Below are 25,979 nucleotides of genomic sequence, written 5' to 3' on the forward strand. Positions count from 1 at the left end.
TCCCTTTTCTCCCTTATGGCTCATTTTCTTGACTTACATGAATAGATTTTAAGTTTTTTTTTTTCATTTTGGGAGGTCTCAGTAAACAGAGGTCTTTTGGACTCGACGTAGAGTCTTATTTCTGAGCTTTGAATAAAATTTATTAAAGAAATTATTCAAAAGAGTGAAGGCAATGACACTCATAAAGCTATAAAAATCGTCTAGGAGGGCTTCTGGGGGCACATGCAAAAGATTTAAAAAGAGAATCTCACACAGAATTACACTTATGGTAGATTTAATTACAATAACTTAAGCATAGAAGAAAGTCAAGTGTCCTTCAGTAGATGAGTAGGTAAGAAAGATGATATATATATCCACACACATGCCCACAAGAGACACAAAAAAAGGCATGGTATGGTTTCACTTTTAAGAAATGTTTATAATACTTAAGAAGCATGTGCTCTGATATTAGATATTAGGCCTTGAAGAAAGAGCAATGTGGCTTACTGCTTCATGGATGTAATTGCAGTTTCACGGAAACTGTGAAAGCATCCCAGGAACCCATCATATAGCAATGGCTGCTCACATGACCTACAATGTCTACAAGAACAATGAACTGCTATACACGTAAAATGGCTCAGATGGTGTATTACATGTTACAAATATTTTTGCGTAAGTTTTGATAAGTCCATGTTGGGAGGTAGAGGAGGTTCAGGAGTATGTGGCTGGTTCTGCTCTCATGGCCATCCCCCTTGTTCTTTCTAGAACTTTACCCACTGGGATCTACAGAGGTGAATTCTGAATTGTTTTGACACTATTCACTGGATGCCTCATGTTTGATAGCTTCATTTACAAGATAATCTTAGAATGACTTGACAATAAATTATGAATTATATTATTTTTCTCTTAAATTCTACCAATTTACCAAGATGACGCATGACCATCAATGTTGTTGAAGCAGACATGCAGTCTTTTAATATGTATCAATTTGTTAACCTTTTGATGAACTTATATAAAACACTGCTCTTTGAAGACTAAGTGGCTTTTATTGATTGGTCTGGGTTCTGTTCTTCAATATCCTCACACCAATTTGCACATATCTTGAATGTTTTACTTATAATATTGACTTACCCTGTACTCAAGGATCCCAGGATTAGCAATTCAGGTATAGACAATGCACACCAATATAAAGTGACACATTTCAGAAAATATATTTTTCAAGATGCTACGCAAACTTAAAGAACTAATTATTTTTGCTAAAATGGTGTCCAGAGAGAAGGTCCAGTTAATAAGTAAGCAAAAGACACAGTCACACAATTGTCATTCTTGAAAGACGTAATGGTTCTGTGGCAAAATGAGACTGGGGTAAGTGGAGATGATGGCAGACCCGGAAGAGGAGGGGCTAGAACCATGAGGAGGCATGCAGATGTGCAAAGACTCGGGGTTACGCTAACACCACAGGGTTCATTTGACTGGAATGTAGAATACTCAGCAACAATAATAAATAAGCTGACATTAGCCAGGACCAAATAGAGTTGGCATGCGAGACCATTCGCAGAGTGGACACTGGCCCACAGTAAAACAAGAGACCCCTTGTCAGCTGACAGCACTGAGAACTCTTGCTGGCACTCTGACCTGCCACCCTGAATCATAACACTGAATCAGCCTTTGGAAAGTGTGGTGAGTACAAACGAGAGCAAACTGCACCAAAGCAAGAAGGTGGAAAAAAAGGAAACAGCCCATTTAAACGGCTGGCTTTGCCCAATCCCTTTGAAGCTTAATTATAGCCATCAGAGGAAGCCTCTTAAACGCTGGCTAAGACAGCAGTGTGAGGAGGGGAAAGTTTGCCAAAGGTTTTTAAAGTCTCCGGGAAGCGGTACAGCCCATGTCAGGTGATTTAGTTCAAACAACATGTAACAAGGTTTGCCTTTTAAAAAAAGAGAAAAAAAATGATACTTTAAGAATTTCATATATAGGATTAAAAAAATCCCATGATGTTTTGCATACAAATAGTCTCCCAAGCCTATCCACACTGGTCCTACCAAGCTAACCCAGGGAACAGTTAGTGGATGCGCCTCTTTATGGCTTGATACAGTCCAGGCAGGGATGCTAATGAGCTTCAGCTTGAAAGTCAAGGCTTTCCTCTGACCCGCACACTTCCACCCGACCCAGCTTAGCCCCTGTTTCCTCCCTTTATGACCTAAACATGTTTTATTTCACAGCAGATGGGAGCTCTTAGACAAACAGCTACATTGAAGCAAAGGCTGCTGAGCAAGGGAGAATCGGGTTCCCGCCAGCATCCCAGGAATGCGCTTCCTGATTCCAAGTGGTGAGCCCTAAACACACGCACCTATAAACAATACTAAATAGACTCAACGGGTTTTATGAATGCTTGTAAAAGCCAGTAGGATTTGATGTATATACAAATAAAAAGATAAAATATAAGTGTATGTGGGTAATAAACAAAGATCACAAATTTGAGAGTGGGTGGGAGGCATGGGAGAAATTGGAACTGGTAGAAGAAGGGTTAAGACAATGTAAATACAATATTCATGTATGAAATTCTCAAAATACCAAGAATATAAAGTAATAAAAGAAAAATAATTTAGAGTTGGTTTCCAAGGCAGTATTAGTAAATAGAACTAAATTGTGGGCAAAGCTAGGAAGGTTTTGAGAAAACCTTTAGTAGAAAGCCTGTAATTTTGATAAGATTATTGGTGAGAAATTAAATAAGAAGAATGACAATATTGCCAGAAGCTGGAGGAAGAGGGCTGCTTTTTCAGATTAGTGGATGATTTTTACCAGCACTGAGGTTCTGCAGTGACTAGGAAAATAAGGACATTCATATCCAGTGAACGGTAGATCTTGATGGTGGACATTAGTCAAATGTTGAAAGTGTTAGCCGGCTTCATCATACTGTATAGTTCTCAATCAGATTCTTAAGAAAATGTGAAGGACCGGTGTTTTCTGGGGTTGAAAGCATAATCACTTCACGACCTTGATCAGGCACCAACCACCAACTAGGTTGCTAACAGGACATATATTAAGGGAAGGAAAAATCCAAGCTTAGAACTACCAAGACCTTTAAAACTTCAGGCAAGTGATGTCCAACCTTCCTAGTGCTGGGGCACTTTAACACAATTCCTCATGTTGCTGACCCCCCATCAACCACAAAATTATTTTTGCTGCTACTTCATAACCATAATTTTGTTACTGTTATGAGATATAATATAAATATCTGTGTTATCCTACAGTTTTAGGTGATTTCCTTTGGAGACCAAACTACTCACGTTGAGAGCTGCTGCTCATATGAGCACAGGAGACCACCTCCTACATATAATCCCAGCAGCACAGACAACAAGAGCAACAGTGAATAAATGGGACCTCCTGAAACTGAGAAGCTTCTGTAAAGCAAAGGACACTGTCATTAAGACAAAAAGGCATCCTACTGAATGGGAGAAGATCTTTACTAACCCCGCATCAGACAAAGGTCTTTTCTCCAAAATATATAAAGAACTCAAGAAACTGGGCATGAAAATTCTAATTAACCTAATTAAAAGATGGGGTACTGAACTGAAAAGAGAATTCTCATTAGATAAAGTTCAAATGGCCAAAAGACACTTAAGGTCCTTAGCCATCTGGGAAATGCAAATCAAAACAACTTTGAAATACCATCTTACACCTCTCAGAATGGCTAAAATCAAAAACACCAATATTAGCCTATGCTGGAGAGGATGTGGAGTAACGGGAACATTCATCCATTGCTGGTGGAAATGCAAACTTGTGCAACCACTTTGGAAATCAGTATGGCGGTTTCTCAGGAAATTGGGAATCAATCAACCTCAGGATCCAGCAATACCACTCTTGGGAATATACCCCAGAGATGCCCAATCATGCTACAAAAGCATTTGTTCAACTATGTTAATAGCAGCATTATTTGTAATTGCCAGAACCTGGAAACAACCTAGATGCCCCTTAGTGGAAGAATGGATAAAGAAAATGTGGAATATATTATATACACATTAGAGTACTATTCAGCAGTAAAAGATAATGACATTTTGAATTTTGCATGCAAATGGATGGAAATAGAAAACACTATCCTGAGTGAGATAACCCAGGCCCAAAAAGATGAATATGGTATGTACTCACTCATTAGTAAACTCTAGCCATAAACAAAGGACATTAAGCCTATAGTTAGCAAGCCTAGAGAAACCAAATAACAAGGTGAACCCGAAGAAAAACATATATAGATCCTCCTGGAAATTGGAAACAAACAAGATTGCCTGGCAAAAGTTGGGAGCATGGGGGTAGGGTTAAGGGGACTGGGGTTGGGGGAAGGGGAGAGGAGGAGAGAGAAGGGAGAAAGGAAAGACTAGAGAGAGTTTGGGGGAGTGGAAGGGTGGATATAGGAGCAGGAAAGAAGATATCTACATTAAGGGAGCCATTTTTGGGTTGGCAAGAGACTTGGCTCTAGAGGGGATCCCAGGTGTCCATGGGGATGTCCCAAGCTAGGTTCTTGGGCAGCAGAGCAGAGGGTGCCTGAACTGGCTTTGCCCCACTATCACACTAATGATTATCTTAAATATCACCACAGAATCTTTGTCTTGTGACAGATGGAGATAGAGACAGAGACCCTCATCAGAGCAGCAGCCTATGACTTTCAATTGGTATCTTCATCTCTTTGTATCATGTTAATGCAGTCTTTTGTCTTACTACTACCTTTTTGGGTTAGGAGTATTTGAAGCAGTTGGAAATTAAACACAGGTGAATTTTTAGTACTCACTGGAATGCCCTCCTGATGCTTTCCTATATGTTTCTCCATTTTATTATTTTCGTTCACGTCTTCATATTCTTTACTATATTTCTAAATCCAAACGCCTTTACCCTGGCGAGAGGTGTTTTTGTTGTGGCTGGTCTCTGACAGATAGGTCTACAACATTTTATGTTCTTGATATTTTTAAGACAATGTCTGAGAAACATCATCCACAATTGATGGGATCAGATTCAGAGACCCACAACTAAACACTAGGGAGTCAAGAAGGATGAAGAATTGTAGGAGTCAGAGGAATCCAGGAGACCATGAGAACATGGCCCACAGAATCAAGTAAGCAGGGCTCATAGAGGTAGGCATACAGAGACTGAAGCAACAAACACAGACCTTGTATGGATCTGAGCTAGGACCTCTGTATATACTTTATGATTGTGTAGCTTGGTGTTCTTTGGGACAAGAACAGTGGGAATGGGGGCATGTTTCTTACGCTTTTGTGCTGTGGAATAATCTTTCTTTACACTGTGAAATATGTGTTGCTCAAATTGTTAATAAAAAGCTGATTGGTAAATAGCTAGGCAAGATTGTTGGGCAGAGAGGATGCTGGGAAAAGAAGGAGTCAGAGGAGTAGTGAACACACGAAGAGAGAAGCAACATGAACAAGACGTAGTATTGAGAAAAGGTAGCATGTCATATGGCAAAGCAAAGAAAAAAATGGGTTAATTGAAAATGTAAGAGTTAGACAGCAACAAATCTGAGCTATTGGTTGAGAGCACTTACAATTAATATTAAGCCTTTGTGTGGTTACTTGGGAGCAGCTTTCAGGACAGAAAGGTCCCCCTACACTTTTGGTTGTGCTTGGGTCCTGTTTTCACCAAGTGGGTTGCCTAGTCTAGCCTTGATAGAAGGGTTTGTGCCTAGTCTTCTTGTAACATGTTATGGCATGTTTGGTTGATATATCTGGGAGGCCTGCTCTATGTTTTTGAAGGGAAACAGAGGAGGAGTGAGTTGTGGGGACAGGGGAGGTAGGGGAAACTGCAGTCATGATGTAATGTATGAGAGGAATAAAAGTGTTAATGTTTTACATAAACTGCTGATCATTTACTTTTACTGAATAGAAATTTAACTTTATATAAGACAATGAATGGTACACATAAAAGGAGGGAATATGTGATAAAAAATAAAAAATAAAACGGGGCCGGGTGGGGCGGGGCGGGAAGAGGAACCAGGCAGGCCGAGCCGCTGAGACGAGGCCCCAGATTCCAGTCACCTCAAGACCCCCAAGGACAAGGAGGAGATCGTGATCTGTGATCTAGCCGCGGTCAAGGAGTTCAAGGAGGAAGTCTCCCAGAGGTTTAAGCCTCAGCAGGATCAGCTGGTCCTGATCTTTGCAGGCAAGATCTTCAAGGATGGAGACACACTGAACCCACATGGGATCAAGGATGGGCTCACGGTCCATTTAGTCATCAAGACCCCTCAGAAGGCTCAAGATCCAGCGGCCACGCCTACTTCTCCCCCTTCCACTCTTGACTCCGCCTTTGCACCCTCCACCACACCTGCCTCCCCTGCTGCCTCTGCCCAGCCCTGCGGCTCTGGCAATGCCACTTCAGATTCTGGCAATGGAGGAGGACTCTCTCCAGTGGCTGCAGAGGGGCCTCCAAGCACTACTGCATCGATTCTCTTTGGCTTTGGGGGCATCCTTGGTCTAGGCAGTCTGGGCCTGGGTTCTGCCAACTTCATGGAGCTACAGCAACAGATGCAGAGACAGCTCATGTCCAACCCTGAGATGCTGTCATAGATCATGGAGAACCCCTTGGTCTGGGATATGACGTCAAACCCTGACCTGATGTGCCACATGATCATGGCTAACCCCCAGATGCAACAGCTGATAGAGAGGAACCCTGAGATCAGACACATGCTCAACAACCCTGAGCTCATGAGGCAGACAATGGAGACTGCTCGGAACCCAACCATGATGCCAGAAATATTGAGGACCCAGAGCCGGGCTCCCAGCAACTTGGAAAGCGTTCCTGGAGGGTATAATGCCCTCCGCCGCATGTACACCAAAACCTAGGAGCGCATGCTCACAGCTGTTCGGGAACAGTTTGGCAACAATCCCTTCTCTTCCCTGACAGGAAACTCCAACAGCACATCTTCCCAGCCTCTTCGGACAGAGAGAATCGAGAGCCCCTCCCTAAACCCTAAAGCCCCTCCTCTCCCACTTTCCAGGCCCCGAATCTGGTGGGGGAGGGCACCGGAGGGTCGGGGACCAGCCAGGTGCACCCGACAGTCTCGAACCCCTTTGGGATCAATGCAGCTAGCCTGGGGTCAGGGATGTTCAACAGCCCAGAAATGCAGGCGCTTCTCCAGCAGATCTCTGAAAACCCCCAGCTTATGCAGAATGTGATCTCAGCGTCTTACATCCGCAGCATGATGCAGACACTAGCCCAGAACCCTGACTTTGCTGCTCAGATGATGGTGAATGTCCCGCTGTTTGCGGGGAATCCACAGCTTCAGGAGCAGCTCCGCCTGCAGCTCCCTGTGTTTCTGCAGCAGATGCAGAACCCAGAGTCTCTCTCCATCCTCACCAATCCCCAGGCCATGCAGACCCTGCAAACTGAAGCTCCTGGGCTGGTACCAAGCCTTGGCTCCTTTGAGACATCCCGGACCCCTGTATCCCTGTCTGCCGCCAAGGCGCCCCCCCCCCCGCCCCTATTCCCCAGGCCTACAAGCCACGCCTCCTCCCACGGTGGGTTCCAGTGCCCAGCAGCAGCTCATGCAACAGATGATCTAGTTTCTGGCTGGAAGTGGAAATTCACAGGTGCCAATGTCAGAAGTGAGATTTCAGCAGTAGCTGGAGCAGCTCAATTCCATAGGCTTTGTCAACTGTGAAGCTAACCTACTGACCCTGATCGCCACAGTGGGGACCATCAATGCCGCTATTGATCTAAGCTAAGAATCTAAGCAATAGTGCACAGGGTACCTTAACTGCCCTTCCTCTGAAATCAGATTGATTGACTGCTACATTAATCGTTATCATTGAGCCTTCATCCAGCAACTAATGGAAGCAGATACAGAGATCCACAGCTAAGCCCTTGGCTGAACTCCTAGAGTCCAGTCATAGAGAGGGAGAAGCAATAATATGAGCAAACAGGTCAAGACCATAATGGGAAAACCCACAGAACCAGTTGACCCGAACAAGTGGGAGCTCACTGACTCTGGGCTGATAGCTGGGGAACCTGCATAAGACCTAACTACACCCTCTGAATGTGGGTGACAGCTGTATAGCTTTGGCAGTTTGTGGAACCACTAGAAGTGGAACCATTTGTAGCCCATTCCCTCTGGAGGAAAACCTTACTCAGCCTAGATACGTGGGGGAAGGCCTTGGTCCTGCCTCAATTAATGTGACAGGCTTTGTGAACTTCCTATGAGAGGCCTCACCCTCTGAGGAATGGAAGGGTGGTGGGGAGGGGAGAAAGTGGGGGAGCAAGAGGACAGGAGAGAGAGGGAACTGGGATTGGTATGTAAAATAAGACTGTTCACTTATAGACTTAGACCAATCATAGATTTTATCCTGAGAATCCTGAACTGTATAAATAACGCCCTTTAAAGGGGAAAGCCCAGGGGAGCCAATAAGGATAGCCTGAATTTGGCCTGACAGTGTCCCAGGTAGGATTGTACTGATTGGCCCATTGACAACCGAGCAAGGAATCAATGGAGAAATCTTTAGTCCTGCCCAATTTAGTAAGAGAATCTTTGTCTGCTACAGAAACAAAACTTAGAGTTCAAGGGTGATGAGAATCTTCCACAGGCTGTTTAGTAGGAGAGTCAGTATGTGATGTACTGTAAAACAGACTAACACAAGCAGATTGAGGGGACATACCAACAGTAGAAAAGCAGATAGGCAAACCATTTGTATCTGTATAATTTAGTGTCCCAGAAAATTTTGTATATATAAAAGCATCCCACCCATTTAGAATCATTAGGTACAATTTTAACTTCTTGAAATTTCCAAGTCAGCTTTCCATAGTAAAAAGTTTCCTCCTGTTAAGCGGGCCTTAACTACCTGGAACCAAACATATGGGGTCACCCATAGAATACTGAGTTTCTCTACTAAAGTCATAGTATAAGATGAGGTAGGCCCATAATCAGCTGTAGCTTGTTTAATTTCTTTTAATAGTTTGTATGGGAGAGGCTCCCATAAAGGCTCATCAGTTTTGGGATCACAAAGTATTGGAAATCAGTTAACATTTTCCTATACTCTTGTGCCTGTGTTAATGCTCCTTCAAATCCTAAGCAATCCAAAGAGATTTGAGAATTTAATCAGAGGTTTATTTGAAGGCAATTTATTTACCATTTTAGGGAGAGGCCCATAAACCATTTTAGGATTATGATATCTAGCTGCCTCTTCTTCAAGGTCTGGTTCATCTTGTTGGTCAAGTTTTTCCTGTGTTTTCTCATCTTTATTCAAACCTTCTCTTATAGGAAACAGTCTATAGTTAGAGTTTTTCAGAGATTCTTGTGAAATGCCATCTTTAAATTTATCTGAATAATGCTGAGAGGCCAAAGCAGTATTTCCTTCTTGTTTAAGATCCATAGCCACTTTTAAGAGGCTCCACGTAGAAAAGGCAGTTGGTGGCATTTTTGAAGCACTGTGATCATTATACCATGATTTAAATTCTTCTGATCATTTCAGATTTCTATATCCAGGATTCCTTGTTCTGGGAACCAGGAATGTACCTTTTGAACAGACTGCGAGAGGTCTTGAATCAGGGTAGCACTAACTTTGTGACTTCTTCCTTTTAGGGTATGCTCAATGATGTTCCTACAAAGGGCAGCGTCCTTAGATTTACCCTGTCCCATAGTAACAGAGGGCCTTAAAGTGTCTCCAAAAGGTCCTGAGGATCTCTACCCTTACTCAACTGGCTTATTTCCAGTGAGACTGTAGTAGAATTCCTAGGTATTTACACCACCATCTGTCTTGGGTGGGAAGTTACCATCCTGAAGGTCATAAACACGTTGGGCACCAGTTGCCAGAGTCCAGCTTCAATGGGGTTCTGTGCTGCCGCAGGATGGATGTGTGGAGTCAGCAAAAGACAACCACAGTCTGTCTTCAAACTGATGGTCTTGACTAGCACAGACCATCTTTATTTATACAAGTTCTAATACTTTCAAACATGGGCTATTTCAAAGCATTTCTCTTTAAGCATTTTCCAAGAATGATTAGCATTGACTCATTTTAGTTTCTCTTCCTTTACCACTTCCTTTACCCCTTATCATTATAATGCAAGCCAAATGTTTATATCTAGCCAGGCACCTCTTATTCACACTGTTCTCTGGCCAGCAACAAACATGTTACAATGAAAGAGATTTAAGCCCTGTGATTAATTCTTAACAATATGACATTTTCATTTTTTGAAATCAGTTGAGTGTATTGTCATGCCCAGGTTATCATTTTCAGGTATATGCCAGTTTCTAAGTAACCTGTACATCACTTTTATGTGGACTACAGTTATCATCCTAGCATAAATTTATAAGTTCTCAAAATAGTAACAATAAAAACCTAACTCTTTAATTGTTGGGACTAAATTTCCATTCTTACTGAAAATTTGAGCATGTGCCTTTCTCTTAAGAGAACAGGGAATTTTATATTCCTTTATTGATATTTTGACATTGGAAAAATATCTGAGTATACACGTCCTGGCGCCAGAGAGATATATGCCATTTTGTGTTCTATATCTTTTCCTTATTACTTCCTATAAGTTTTTAATGTTTTTCTTATATGTGTCTATAAGTTTTTAATCCAATCTTCTAGAAAACCATTTTCCAGGTTTGTAAGTTCTTTGGATTATATTTATCTCCTTTTAGAATAATTGAATATCAGTAGTCATTAATCTTAGTGAGTTGCTCTTCCTTTCTCGTGATGATGCAAAGGCAGTCAGGGGCAACCAGAGAAAACAGTTTCTGTAACAGATCAGAGGTTTTACTACCAGTAACCTCAGGCACAATCAAGACTAGCAAAGCAAAAGCAAGAGTTATCATAAGAATAAGCATAGAGAGAGTCAGAGATGCCTGAAGCCTATGAGCCTCTAGAATCAGCACAGGAGTCTGCAGTGTTGTTTCCACAGGTTCTTGCCAAGTGGATGGTGTTCTTCAAATGGCCTTGTCATCTAAGAAGCTCCATTTGCAAAACATTTATGTGTCATTCCCAAAGGCTGACAACATGACTTCTGCCAAAAAATTTAGCAATATGGTGGCCTAGCTAAGGTCTGAACAATGACAACAGTGGTTGATAAGCCAATATAGATGGGGAAATCTTACAGGGCCTAACCTGAAGTGAAGAGCTGTTGATAATTAACAGCTCCTTATTGAGGTGGATCAGTCTTCTCCAGAGATAAAACCCTGATGGATTACCAAGTGGTCAGACCTAAACACATGTTAGTAACACTTAAATAGATTCAGTAGGATTTGATTCAGATTTACTTATTTATTTATTATATATTGAGTACTTTGACTGCATGTATGCCTTCATGCCAGAAAAAGGCGTCAGATTGATCTCTTTATGGATGGTTGTAAGCCACCACGTGTTTGCTGGGAATTGAACTCAGGGCCCCTGGAAGAGAAACCAGTGCTCTTTACCTCTGAGCCTTCTCTCCAGTCCTGTCAGTAGGTTTTATTAGTACATTCATGTGTGTGTTTGTGTTTGTGTGTGTGTGTATTTGAAGAAGTAAATAATTTCAAAAATATGTTGGTATCATAAGGGTTGGAGAGAGAGAAAGAGTTGGGGTAGGAATGTTGTAAACACTGTGCTCGTGTACAAAATTTTAAAAAATAAAACAAATATTCAGAATGAATAAACAGGCAAACAAACTAAAGAGCAAAATCATACCACTAAAAAGGAAAAACTAGGTAAACTAACATTGACAGTACGTAGGTCATGAGTCATACTGAATTTCTTTGTCTTCAGTGTAAACATGTTTTTAGTAAGATTAATTATGATTTTAAATACATACTTTGTTAATTTTTACATTAAAAGTACAACAACTAATGAAATAAAAACTTTCAACTGATTAAAAAATATGTGAGGATATAGATCATCCTCTTAATTTACCAATTCTACATTATTGTATGAAGGTATGCATTGTTTCCTCAGAAATCTATATGCATTATCTGTTAGAATTAAAAGTTTATTATAAATGCAATTTATTTTGCACTTATTGTTGTATCTCTCAGCCTTGCTTAATGCACTTACTGAGATCCTTATTTTTTAAAAAAAATATTTAATTAATTAATTTATTTTACATCCCACCTGCAGTTTCCCCTCCCCCCTCTCCTCCCATTCCTTTCCCTGTCCCATCCTGCTCCCCAGTCCATTCCTTTTCTGTGGTTCTTGGGAAGCTTTTCCAGTCTTATTACAAGGGGAGGTGCTTAGTCTTACTGCAACGTGATATGCGATGTTTTGTTGATATCTGTGGGAGGCCTGCTCTTTCCTGAACTGAGTTCCTTCTTGAAAAATAGATTTTATCATATTTCTTGCATAGAACATCATGATATTCTTACTATCCTGTTGTCGGGGTTTCTGTCCTTCCTGGTTCCTGCAGTCGTTAAGTTCCAAAGAAATCACACAAAGGTCTACATTAGTTATAAACTGATTGGCTCATTAGCTCAGGCTTTTTATTAACTATTATAACTTATATTTACCCATTATTCTTGTCTATGTTAGCCACGTGGCTCAGTACCTTATTCGGCGGGGCAGTCACATCTTACTTCTTCTGTGGTTGGGACAGGACTGCGGACCAAGCTTTCCTCTTCCCAGAATTCTCCTGTTCTCGTTGACCTGCCTCTATTTCCTTCTGGTTGTCCTGCCTATACTTCTTGCCTGGCTATTGGTCAATCAGAATTTATTTAAAATATAATTGACAGGATACAGACCATTGTCCCAGAGCACTATCCTTTTTCTTATAATATTTTTTTCTCTTTTTTCTCTTTTTTTCTTCTTTCTTGTCTTCCTGCTTTGAGTAGAGTTTTTAGTCCAATAATGAATGGAAAGGTGTGGAAAGGGTTGAACTTGTTGATTCAGCCACTCTTATTAGTGTTTTACATCTTTGTATTGTTTCTGATTGATGAGCTTAGAGTTGTACCAGTTTTACTAATTGTAAGTGACTTGCTTTTACTTAATTTTTAGATTCACTTTTTTCCCTTGTGCTTTCTTGGGTTTTATTTTATTTATTTTTCCCTTTTAATATTTATTTCCTTTCCTATGTTTATTTTGGTTTCATTTCCTCTTTCTTTACTGATTTCTTAAAATAGAATTTATGGTCATTGGCTTGACATTTTTCTTTCTTTATTTTACTCTTTAATTTATTTAGGAATTTTTTTTTTAGTCAGAGTATTGTGTATTCCAGACTGGCATCTAATTTTCTGAGGACGGTCTTGAACTCCTGATTCTCCTGTCTCTATCTTCAAGTACTGGGATAGGTGTGTTCCATAATGCCTAGTTGCATTTTATTTTATTTTATTGATTTTTTTAAAGATAGTTTCATGCTGTATGTAGCTCAAGCTGACTTGTAACTCACTATTTATCTTAGACTGACCTTAAAGATCAGGCCATCCTCCTGCCTTTGATGCCCGAGTATTTGGTTTGCAGATATAATCTGCCAAGCCCAGCCAATGTTTCTTCTTCCTCCTATAAAAAGAAAAAAAATTATCTTTGTTAGAAAAATAGAAAGATTTTATATAGAAATAGTACATAACTAGATGTGGTAGTAGGAGGTGACTATAGAACTTTAAATAGGAAATGTGTTTGAGAATGGGGGTTCTAAATGTTTTCTGACTTGAACCCAGCTCTGCAATTAATGCTGAAGATCACTGGATTATCCTGTCCTTTGGTGTGTATTATTTTATATTCTATTTTTAATATAATTTTTTAAAATTTTAATGTAGTTTTTGAGTATTTCTCATGTTTTTGTAGTAGGAAAGATTATGCTGCTGTTTATTATAATGTTTTTTTTGAAGTACTTGTCCTTTTCTTTGGAAATTTTTAAATCTTTCTTTCTTATTTATTTTTTTATTTGGGAATGTTTTTAAACAGCAGATTTAGTGCTCAGTTATCACAGAATAAAGCTTTGGATTTGACACTTCAAAGAGGAGTTTTGTCTCAGTTTTCAGTCATGCTTTGAGCTCTCATAGAAAGGGGAGGAAGTAGCCAATGCACTTGGCTTCTTGCCTCTTTGTGAGCTGCCCTCGCCTCTTAAGTATGTTCTTTGAAAACTGCACTTGTGATACTAATCTTTAATGTTCAATTGTGTGAAATGTTGATAAAGCAGAATGCCATTTTACAGGTGAGCAAACAAATGCTCAGCAGGATGAACTGAATTCTCAACAGCTGTGCATCAGTGGATAAGGAGCTGGAACAGGATCACAGTTCTTTGTGTAATATACAATCGTTGGCTCTCAAGCTTATAAACTACTTAATAAATGCATATAAAACACCTATAGGTATCAGCCCAATGGACACCAATTTGACAAGTGATCAGCCAGCAAAGAATTTACAGTCCTATGTGGAAGACAAAGATTCGGTTACCTAATCAAATAGTTTCAGGTGTGCTAGGGAGGTGGCGCAGAAAGTCTTCTCTGTCCCAGGCAGTGATTTCTTCTCTTAGTCACGAGTCCTTTTGCAACAACGAGGTCTATGGGGATGTGACTGAAAAAGAGACAAAGGTTTTGCTTCAGGTTCAGATGCTATTCTGCAATATGGGATTTTCCTCTTTTAAAACTTAGTCATGATGATAACATGCCCTGATTTCCATTGGAACATTGATGTTGAGTAAGTGTGTACTCATAGAAGTTGCTCTTACAATACAGAGTGCATGCTTTTGACAGGCTCTTTTGTCCATGTCCCATTTCGTCTGCTGGAAAATGTTCAGCAAGCTGAGGAAATTGAGCAAGGTGCTCCCCATGGCAGTGGAAAGATTCCATTAGGACTATTTTTTCAAGCAGATGTTGCATCATAAAGAGAAGTTGATAGTTCTCTCTTAATCATGTGCACATAGATACACTTTACATGTGATATTTGCAGTGGCTACTTCTCCATATGCTTTATTTGTTATTATTACTATTGTGATGATGATTGTTGGTGATGATGGTGATGACAGCGATGATGGTGATGATGATGGTGATCAGATTTGGGGTATAGGACACAGTCTGCAAAGCGTTTGGGGCACAAGCATGAGATCCTGAGTTCAGCTATCCAGCACTCAAGTAAAAAGCCAGAGTGTGGCAGAAAGGACCAGCAAACCCAGCAGTGGTAGAAAGAGACTGGGAAGTCCTGGGGCTTGACTGACTATTCAGTCCAGCCAATTTGTCTTTTCCAGGTTCAAGTGACATCAACCACTGTCCTTCACACATGCACGCAGGTCCATGTATCCATCGTCCATGCACACACACAGAAAGAGCCAAAAATAATGTCATCATAATCATGTTATTGATATCTCTAAATGTAACAACCATTTTTAAGGCATAATTTTCTTAGAAATAGCTCTAGATAAGGAACAATAATTATGTAACGGTGTTTGGAAAACTCTGATGACCACAATGAGATGTTCATCTAAGAGATTACAAAATAAAGAAATTAAGAATATAACTTTTTTGAAAGGATGCTTGCATGGAGTTTAAAATAAGGTTCTGGTTGGCTCTTTTTCTGGAGTAAACCAAGCTTTGTCGGCTCAGAGGAAAGGCTGTAATTTCCACTGTGTCCTTTTGGTTCTGGTCTCTATGTCTTTTCCTTTGACCTCGTGATTTTTATGCCAGGAGAATACTGTTTGATAATATAGCTTTGTAATATAACTTAAAATCAAGAAATTACTCTGTTCTTTCCTAAAATTTCTCAGACTCATCAGAGTCTTTTGTGCTTCCAAATTTTAGTTTCATTTTTCTATATTTCTGTGAAGGATGTTATAGGGTTTTTTTTAAAAAAATTATAATTCATCTTTACACTGGATTAGGTGAATGGACATTTTAACATAATTCTGTGATCCATAAATATGGTGAATCTTTCTGTTTATTTTACTCTTTGAGTTTTTCCTAGTTATTTTTTTTATTGTTCAACAGCTTTATACATTTATCTAGCAAATTTTAATTATTTGCTTCGCCTAGTCCTTTCTCATCTTCTTTCCTCTGTAACTGAAGCCCTTTGTCCCAACAATGCGTCTTTCTGCTTTCATGTTTTCTTCTTGTGCGACCCACTGAGTTTCACCAGAGCTTTTTACCCAAGGTTAGGTGGCATGTTATTCACCGAAGCAAAGTCAAATGAGGGGTGCTGCATCAGTGGAGAAAATGACATGGTCCCCAAAGCTCACTTAAATGACAATTGTCTGTCTGTCTATCTATCTATCTATCTATCTATCTATCTATCTATCTATCTATCTACCTACCTACCTACCTATCTATATTCAGATTTGGTTTTTAAAGGTCAATATTTTTGTACCTGAATTTTCTATGTTGAATTTACAATCTGAAACTTAACTGACTTCATTATTTATTTATTTACTTATTTATTTATATGCTTTCATTGTGTGCATGAGTGCTTGAGAGTCTGGTAGCCAAGGAAATCAGGAGAGGGTGGTAACTTCTCTGAACAGGGTTTACAGACAACCTTGACCACTCATGTGGGTGTGGGAACCAAAGCCAGTCCATTGCAGAGCAGCAAGGGCTTCAAGCCGCTGAGCCCTCTCTCCACCTGTCCCCCTTTTGGCAGAATGTCAGAGGTTTCCTGCTTCTGAGATCAAGTCATTTTCAAATATAGATAGTTTTATTTTTTCCTTACTGATTGTAATCCTGATTGGATTTTTTGTCAGTTTTAATTTTTAATCATTTTAATCCGATCTATGATACTATGGAAATAACAAGAGCATCCTTTGTTATTGCCTGAACAAGACAAATAAACTCTTCCTGAGCTTTTCCTGTTGGGGAACCTTAATTTCTAATTCAACTCTTTTTGTTGACTGCTTAAACTTTTTTAGTCCTTCATAGTTCAATATTGGCAGATTGTATTTTTCTATGATTGTCATTGTATTTTATATTATTGCTAAATGGATAGACTTTAGGTATTCGTGCCACACAAAAGTAACAAGTTACTCTGAGTTTGCTTGACTTGCTTTGGATTTGAGGCATGCTGCGTAGCTTGTGGTCTACTTCTGGGCATGCTCTCAAAGAATATAAAATCGCCAACTCTTCAAGTTACACACGCCCATGTTTACTGTAACTTTAAATAAAATCCAAGTTATGGAAGCAATCTAAGTGTCCATCAAACAACACAAGTAACCTATGATAGAAATAAAATGATAACGAGAGATCTTACCAATCACCACAGAATGGATAGGCTGGGAAGATGTGTATGCCCGTGATATAAACCATACACAGAAGGAAAATATTCCATAGTCTGACATATGAGTGGTAAAAAGAGAAAATGTCAAGCATCTAGAGCCAGAGAAACAATGTACTAGTTACCATCAGCAGGGGTGGGTGAAGGAAGAAAGCAGATACAAGTCTGAGTAGCAGATATGGTGAGGCCTATTGCTTAGCATACTGCACAGTTGGGGCAGAGGATTGGAGAAATCAAGATATTTACCTAAGTTCTTTCTTTCTACTGGCTAGCATTTTCATTTCCAGAAGGTACTGTCCTTGCTACTGATAGAAGAAAAGTCATCAGAAGTATTATCCAGTGAGGAACACTGTGAGCTACAACAACCCTCCTGGTAAGATACTCCCATTGACGCAAAAATTACATGATCTTGAGGGGGAAGAGTTATAACGATAATGCTTGTGTACACATACGGAATTCTCAAAGAATGAATGAAAGGAAACATAATATGCCACGCATATACAATATACTACTCAGTCATAGAAATAAGATATCATCATTTAATATGCCAATTGACCCAAAACTCAATACATTAACTGAAATAATTCAAACATAGAAAAAAATACTACATGATATCATGCCCATGTAGTACTGACACTCACAAAAAGCTGATTTCGTGGTAACTGAGGATTATCAGAGGGTGGAAAAGCTGCTTAACAGATGCAATACTAGATGGGAGAAAAATATTCTCCTGCCTTATATAAAAATAGATTAAAGAGTAACCGATGAAAGTCCAAGGTCCTCCCCCCTCCATCCAGGTCTAGGATGGTAAGCATCCAAACTGGCTAGGCTCCCACGAAGCCAGAACATGAAGTAGGATCAAAACCCAGTGTTATTGTCCCTGACTGCTCTTCAGACTGGAGAGGGAGGGGGAGAGGAGTGGGAGGAAGGGGAAGGAAATGAGAGGCTGGGAGGAGGTGGAATTTTTATTTCAATAAAAAAAAAGAAAAAGAAAAGAATAACCGATGAGACATGAACTTGTAAACACAGATAGTCACAGAAAAAATTCTATGCTATTGACCTGGGCCATGACATTTTTGAATGGGAGCAAAAAAACACAGTTGACAAAGCCAGATTAAAAAGAAGACCTGAAGGGCTCCAAACATAACACAATGACAATTACAATGTTTACACCAAATGGATTAATACAAATGCATATGTACACTGAGTATGTAATTTTTATGCATTAATAAATATGCTGCGTGTTTAAGAAGATAGGAATAGTCCTGTTTCTGTAACGTTAGTCCCAAGGGACGAACAGGAAATAGCACTCAGAGCTTGCTCACCAATGGATAAGAAAGCACTAAGCAATGGAGATTGTTTTTCCTAAAAAAAAGGAAATTCTGTCTTTGGCAACATCATGAAAAAAAGCTAGAAAAATGAATGAGATTGCCTAGGTAAAGACAAACAAAAGCTGCCAGATCTCACATGAGGCATCTGAGCAGGTCGACCTCACAGAAGGACACAGGAATTTGCAGATGGGAGTTTGGAGGGAGCATGAGTTAGTCAGGAGGCAGGAATTTTAGTTTCAGTGGAAAATAGTAAGTTTCTGAAATCAGCTGCAAAGTAGCATAATTTAGTTCTCTTCTTTCGAGACATATGAGAAGAAATTCCAAATATCTCACCACAAAATGTAGTGCTCAGAACATCGTACTATGCCTTAGGATTGTATCTATTTATAAGCTATCAGGATGTTATAGAAATAAATTTTAAGTTAAGAAATTAACCACTGTGGGGGTTTTTGTTGTTGCCTGCATGTTATTTTAGTAACAATGAGAGTTCTTTTCTACTTAAATAAGCCCAGACCCCTGACATTCTTGAATTATATTTGGAAAATGTATGAGAAACAGTTTACTCATGTCTATGCCTTGGAATTAACTTGCTAAACTCTTTAACAAGAGCCTAAAACTAAGAGGAACTTCACAATGTTTAAGGAACAATTTTAAAATTACTTACAAACATGCCATTTGCTAGAACATCCTTTGGTTAGAATACTCTGCTACAAACTTTCCCTAAGTATCTGGTCTCCATGTGAGGCCTTAGTAAGAGCCAAACCTGATGTGTATCAGACACAGTCACTTTTCTGGGGAGAAAAGTATTGTTGTCTTGTTAAGTTACGAGAAGTCTTAGCTTACAGAGTACGTACAACTCCATCTGCTCTCACAGACACCTTTGCAGCATTCAATCAAGCTGAAGGCCTTCCAGGTATTGGTCTAAGCTGCAGTACTTTACTGCCACCTGGTGGCCACACTGAAGTGGTTACAAGTCCTTCCAGGCTTTTATCCCGTTGAAGATGCTCTTCACAGTTACTGTAGCAGAGCAAAGAATGCATCTTACAGGTTAGACTGAGATGTTAATTTGTGTTGTAATTCACAATGGGTGGTGATTTTAGCATGTTGTGTTTAACTGTTTATGCAATTTTAAAAGAACGATGGCTTGAAGAAGAAGATGGAGGCTGAGATAAAAGGGAGTATCAAACCTACTACAATATAATAGTTTGGATTAAATAAATACTTGAAGGTATAACATAATCCATACTTATAATGACATAAGAATATGTAGATGTTAGGGTTAGACATTTATCTTTAGTATTAAGGACTTAGAGAACACTTAAATTAACTTCTATTGTGTAAAAACATGCAGGATCAAATCTATAAAAAGAGAACAGGACTTATATTGTATAAAATGATTAAAGATTCCATATGTCAAAGAAATTAAGACATCTAGTATTTGGTACTAGGATGGTGGCTTGGTCTCAATGTAGATATTTAAGGTAGGTAGACTAGGTTAGGACTGCTGTCAGTCCGAGGTCATGGGTGGGTAAGATAAGAACAGGCAAGGCTGGAAGTGATTAGGAATGACAGGATAAAGTTATATTTTGAGATGAAAACATTTTGTCTTAGCCATAGGACTGAGAACTGATATGTTTAAAGGTTTCAAACAAAGTACCAAAGAGGAAAAATAATCATCTAGCGTCAGATGAGAAATAAGAGAGAATGTGAGAGACAAAGGAGCCAGAGGAGGGGAGGAAAGGGAGGAAGAGAAGGAAGGAGTGCGTGCAGGAGGGAGGAAGAGGCGAGGACCATCACTAGTGACTGCTGGAGTCAGGATTCTCAAGGCAGAGATGACTTTCTGCTCTGCAATGGTGAGAGAAGAGAAGACAAGGACTCACAGAAGAAAACAACCTTGCATTTCAATGCACGCTGTTCTCTTCTCCATCTTCAGAAATGTCTACAGAAAAAAATACCGTCAAAGCCTTTGACCAGTTATGTGCAGCATATTTTACAGACATGAGTTTCTGTTTGCTAAACTCAACTGTACTCTTACAAAACAGTCTTGTCTTTTGGAATTCTTTGGGAAAAGAATAATATTATGTTCTAGTGCAAACTTTAAAAAATTCTAGAGGAAAAACAGGACAGTGGCATAATAAAGACATTTTATTTTCTTTTCTGACAATGTGTTTCTGGAGAAATTATCTGTGATGTAGTATGTAAAAAAAAATAACAAGACATTAGACTAAATGACACAAGACATTGAAGGATATTGTTTTTGAGTACCAAGTTATCTCCACGACTGATCTAGGCATTCACATTTGGGGATATTCTAGAAAAAGGAGAGCATAACCTATTTGGAATTATCCTGAACAGAGGACACAGAACTGAGAGGAAGGAGAGACAAAAATGGCTACTACGCAGAGCCATGCTGATCAAAGGGCTCAACAGATTGTAGGTTGCTCTCCATGGAGGAGAGAAGTATGCAAATAAAAAGATAACAGAGCCCAGGTCTTACACAGGACGCCAATAGTGCCTACTTAAGATAAAAGATTCTCTGTGTGACCTTAACGTGGGACTCATACTTTTCAAAGAGAGATTTATGAAGGTGATAGAGAAGCAGTAGCATTGGAAATGATCCTCCCTCGAGCTCTTTATGTTCCTGTATCAAGAACTTAACGTCATGGGAGTTGGCATCCTATGAAGGCAGAATACCTCCTTTTCCCTCAGGGCTCTTTGCTTCCAAATTCTGAAGATGAAATCTCATTTTCACTGCAGTCCTTCATGTGCCACCTAGTCGTCAAGCTGGCACAGCTCGCAGAGCACTGACAAGTAAAAAGGTCACTTTTCTCTCAGATCAGATGTGACCAAGGAGGATAGCACACGAGAGCCTGTGAGCCTGCTGACCCTCTTAGAAAATACGTGTACATGCGCACAAATGAGTTATTATGACCTGGAGAGACATATTTTATATGTGTCCCAAAGAATAAACTGTGTCTTCAGAATTTAAGAAAAAAAAAAGATCAGTGGGTTATTCATATTCTTCTGTGGAGAAAATTAGGATCATTGAAGACACGGTGCCATGTTAGACATGTATAGATCCTCTGTATCAAGGCTCAGACCTTGATACAATGGGGCACAATGACACTCTCTTGTTATTCCAACTGCTTGGGAGTCTAAGGCAGGAGAATTTCAGGTCTGAGACCAGTCTGGGCATAAGGCCGACTGGGGCACACAGAAAGACTACATAACAAAGACATAAATAATGAAAGTTCAAATATTTAAAGAGGGATTTACAAAAGCTGGGCAGCAGAGATTGATTAGGACGGCCACAGTGTTCTATAAACTGTTTAATTTTTAAAGTGATAATGGGATATAGAGAAATTTGATATGGGGAAGCCCTTGAGGTTTTATATAAATCAGGCCATCATTGTAAACGCTAAAGAGCTGATAAAAATACTGCCTGTCTTTGACCCATAGTGCAGATGTTCAATCTGCTTTACTAGTACTATAGAAGACACAGATCCAAGACACAAGCCAAGATGTTAAGGAACATTTTTTTATTTATTGGTAGTCATCAGAATTGATCCCAGGGTCCTCCAAACTGAGAGACTGTGATTTACTGGTGAGTGACATCTCCAGGCCAGAATAGTTTATATATGAAGGAAAACATAGAAGAACTCCGGAGCCATCAACTTCCAGCAGGACTTTGTCATCAAGAATCTGTGCAAGGAAAAGCAAAAGAAGGGGTAAAGAATAAGAAGGAAGTGGTTGTGCTGGTCAGGAATGGAAGATATCTAAATTCACTCACCTAACACTTTCCATCGTGATAAAATTTAATTCTCCCACGAGACTTCCTAAAGGGAGGCATAATAATCATTTCATTAAGACATTTTACTTTGGGAAATTAAGAGACAGACCACAAAGGGAGCTGCTTAGATCAAAGGTCAGGGCATTTGCCACTAAAGAAACCGATGACCTTTGGGAACTAATCTGTCTGATAGGGCCCGAGTTTGTGATGTACGAGGTGTAAGTGCAGTTAGCTATTCGTGCACCAGTCTCTCCCTGCAACTGGATTAGTAACTATGGGGGTGACTGGGGCTTTGTGGAGTCTCTTTTTCACAACCTGCATGTGATTGCTAAAGGATTGCTAGAGGAAGGGCTCCAATTTGACACCTCAAGGAATGGTTTTCTTCTTTTAGACTCTCCTGCCTCATATACATCAAAGCTGAAGTCACCATGGCATTGCAATCTGGGTGCCGAATGACCAATTTCCTGTCATGTAAATCCAAGGATCTGAGTCATCCATCCCAGGCAATGAACCAACGTCTGCTGTTCTGCTAGTATAGTTGAAAGTTATAGACAAAGAAGCGGCAGAAAATATCTAACAGAAGATGAAGGTAAAAATTTGTTCTAAAAATCAAAATGGTGAGAATTGGAGGTGTTTTAGAATTTCTACAGGGAATCTCTCTAACATGGGACTATTAGGACTTAGAGAAAGAACTCAGCAGACACTGTTCGGTTTAATGGATCTACCTTAGACGCAGGTAGTCCTTCTGATACCATGGCTCTTCTAAGAAGGGGCTGTTTGCTGTCTCCGCAAATGGGAGAGGAAGACCAATTTCACGGCTACTGGATGCAGGGTGGATAGAAATCACAACCAACAAGCTTAGTCTTAGTTTTCTTCCCCACCCCCACAGAGCACTCACAAGCTCTCAAGACATAAGATGCAGGGGTTATCGTAGGTTACAAAATTGGTGCCACAGATGGGTTGCTTTAAGCCAGGACAAGGATCAACTGTTTTATTGAGCCAGCTCAAATTTACTTTCTTATAAGGACACTTGATCTGAAATTGAGCAGAAAAAGGTATAATTAGAACCATACTCAAAAAACAGGTTACTTGTGGACTGCACTAATGGCAAGTCACAACCACATTCCAGTGTCACCAGGCTCTCCCAGTATATCTGCATAAAGCAATGACGCTAGAATCTGTACACATTCCCTTTGATAAGTATCACGTTCTGTGGTCTGATAAGTATCATGTCTTGTGGTCAGGAGCTCCTACAGGCCTGGCAAGCTATAGTGAGGGAAAAGAAAACATCTAAATTCATGAAGGAAACAAAGCTTAAATCACAAATACATCAAAAGTGAAGGAATGCCCTGCAGGAAATCTACAAAAGCACAAAAGAAGTAATCTTTAATTTATCCTTTCTTTCACTAATCAAACATTTGGTGGACCCACAATACACACAAGTTTGGGCAGGATAGACAAAAAGGAAAAAAAAACACCCTTCTGTTTGACTCAAACACATGCTGCAGACATAATTTGAGCCTCTGCTCAGAGATTCCTGCACATTTTTCTGCTTCCAGAATCGAAGAGATTGCTGCGTTCCATATTTTCAACCTAGAGAATGTGTTCTGTCCACTCTCTCTACAGAAGCGCAACTCTTCTAGAGCAGGGACTTTGTGGACACTCATGTCCATGGGTCTTAGAACTCCTCGTGGCTGGCAACTGGAAAGTGTTAGCATCCAGAAAGTTTTCCAACACCTTGGGATAGTCTTGTCTCTGTCTCTGTCTTTGTCTCTCTGTCTCTGTCCTGTCTCTGTCTCTCTAGCTCACTCTCTGTCTCTATCTCTCTGTCTCTGTCTGTCTGTTGTCTCTCTCTCTGTCTACATTTGGCTTGGTTGCCAGTTTAGATCACTCTACTGTAGACTCTAACAAATCGTGGACCTGTAGTTTCATGTGAATGGACCTCAAAAAATGTCATAGGTTTAATTGTCATGGTAAACTTTTGAAATAATGTTTTTTTTTAAAAAAAACAAGATTCAATGAACAGGGACAGTCTATTAACCTATGTATCCATGAGCACCAGTAGTTTGAGTTAGTGAATTTTGAAGAGAAAAACCAAAAACATTAGGAGGTTAGTAGGAGAAGTTAGAAAGGGAGCAGAAGTAGACGAAATGAAGACACATGATATACCTGTATGAAATTTTCAAAGAATAGATAAATAAAATTAAAAAACTAAAACATTTGATTCAGAGCCTGGAGCGATGGCTCAGTGTTTAAAAGCATTTGCTGCTCACTTGATGCTTGCAGAGGAGCAGGGTTCAGTTTCCAGCACCTTCTGAAAGCTTACAATAATGGGTAACTCCAACTCCAAAAGGTTCAGTGCACATTTCTGGCCCTTGTGGACACCTGGCAATGTACAATATGCTTACATAGAAACAGGGGAACACTCATACACAATTTATTTTAAGAATCTTTGAAAAATTGTATTCAAATTTGAGTCCTAGAAAACCTAGTAGGCAATTACCTTAATAACTCCATGTGGTGGCCACCAAACTCGAGCACCTGGAACTAGGTAATACATAAATATGTTACAGACTTTAATTCCTGATAAATCATAGTCTAATCTACTGCCTGGAGAAAAAAACTCCAATTCCTTACTATACAATTTTGAAGTAATTGAAAATAATATTTCTTTTATTTATTTTTTCATCCCCTTTAAGATATGGACTGGCACTCTGCTCCTGTAAATCACCGGCAGAGGGGAACAGTACATCACTGCTTAGAGAGGTTGCCATCCCAGAATATCAAATGCTTTCCTTGATTAATACTCGCCAAGTTGGAGAGGATTGGTATAGTAGGCGGTTGAGAAATGGGAAAGGTCAGGACTTTATAATTTTTTTGGTTTGGATCCTGCATTTTGCAGGAAGGGAAACAATACCTTCTTAAGTCAATGCTCAGTAATTTGTGATAGGCATGTGAAAAACCCAGAATGCTATTCTCCTTGTGATTCCCAGCACGATCTCTGCTCTAGAGAGACCACAGAGATTCTGAAACACTGGGGATCCCTGGGAGGCATTTCAAGCATTTCTGAGGTGTGCTCTGCAATGAAGAGATACTGCTGGTCACTTCCACTAACTACCTCCCTGAATATCAGCATCTCCTTGGCCCTATGCACTAGGTCCCCCAACATGCATATCATATACAGGAAAACCAAAACTTTAACTCTCTGGCCCAGAGTCTGACCCACTGTTTCTCTCAGCGTGTATGTGTGGACAAGCATGTATGCAGGTGTGTGTACCTGTATTCATATGCATTTTCATTACAATCATTTTAATTCAAAGCATTTACTTGAAGATTACAATGTTAGCAGCCACAAAACTTTGTATTTCTGATGGAAAAAGCAAAATTTCTTACCAGATAGAAGCACCGATTGTAGCATGATGAAGAACAAAAGGGACCACAGTACCTGGAAATATTTGACCATTTTTCCTTCTGGTCCAGCCTTGGAATGCTGTTCTGAGATGCTGGCTTAGGACACCACCTTGTGCTACAATCACCGGGGGAGACATCATCAGAATATGCTAAAACAGCTGCTGAAAGACCAACCACTGCACACTCCACTTTAGCAGCCTGTTCCACACCACTTCAAGAATAAATACATGTGAAAAATTGAACTTCGACTAATAATCTAAAAGATCAAAAGAGTACAGTTATTGAGTGCAGGGATAGACCTGTGAGTACTCAGGAAAC

The 25,979-nt window shown here is 39.8% G+C and overlaps 1 protein-coding gene and 1 pseudogene across 1 annotated transcript; one reads left to right on the plus strand and one right to left on the minus strand.

The window, feature by feature from the left end:
- Nucleotides 1-1,317: 1,317 nt before the first annotated feature.
- Nucleotides 1,318-7,703, plus strand: LOC142848975 (ubiquilin-4 pseudogene; annotated as a pseudogene).
- Nucleotides 7,704-22,250: 14,547 nt separating this feature from the next.
- Spink14 (serine peptidase inhibitor Kazal type 14 (putative)) lies at nt 22,251-25,713 on the minus strand. The gene is made up of 4 exons (XM_075970853.1): nt 25,644-25,713; nt 24,754-24,797; nt 23,149-23,285; nt 22,251-22,296 (listed from the first exon to the last, which is right to left on the minus strand). The coding sequence occupies exons 1-4, from the start codon at nt 25,711-25,713 to the stop codon at nt 22,251-22,253; spliced, it is 297 nt and encodes a 98-aa protein (XP_075826968.1).
- Between the last annotated feature and the right edge of the window lie 266 nt (nt 25,714-25,979).

This window comes from Microtus pennsylvanicus, chromosome 4, assembly GCF_037038515.1.
Source record: "Microtus pennsylvanicus isolate mMicPen1 chromosome 4, mMicPen1.hap1, whole genome shotgun sequence".
Taxonomy (NCBI): Eukaryota; Metazoa; Chordata; class Mammalia; order Rodentia; family Cricetidae; genus Microtus; species Microtus pennsylvanicus.

Coding starts and splice junctions, on each gene's coding strand:
- Spink14 (XM_075970853.1), bottom strand. CDS start 25,713: ATGGTCAAATATTTCCAGGTACTGTGGTCCCTTTTGTTCTTCATCATG. Junction 24,798..25,643: donor ACAATCGGTGCTTCTATCTG/GTAAGAAATTTT, acceptor TGTATTACCTAG/TTCCAGGTGCTCGAGTTTGG. Junction 22,297..23,148: donor ATCTTATGTCTTGAGAGCTT/GTGAGTGCTCTG, acceptor GCCTCCCTTTAG/GAAGTCTCGTGGGAGAATTA.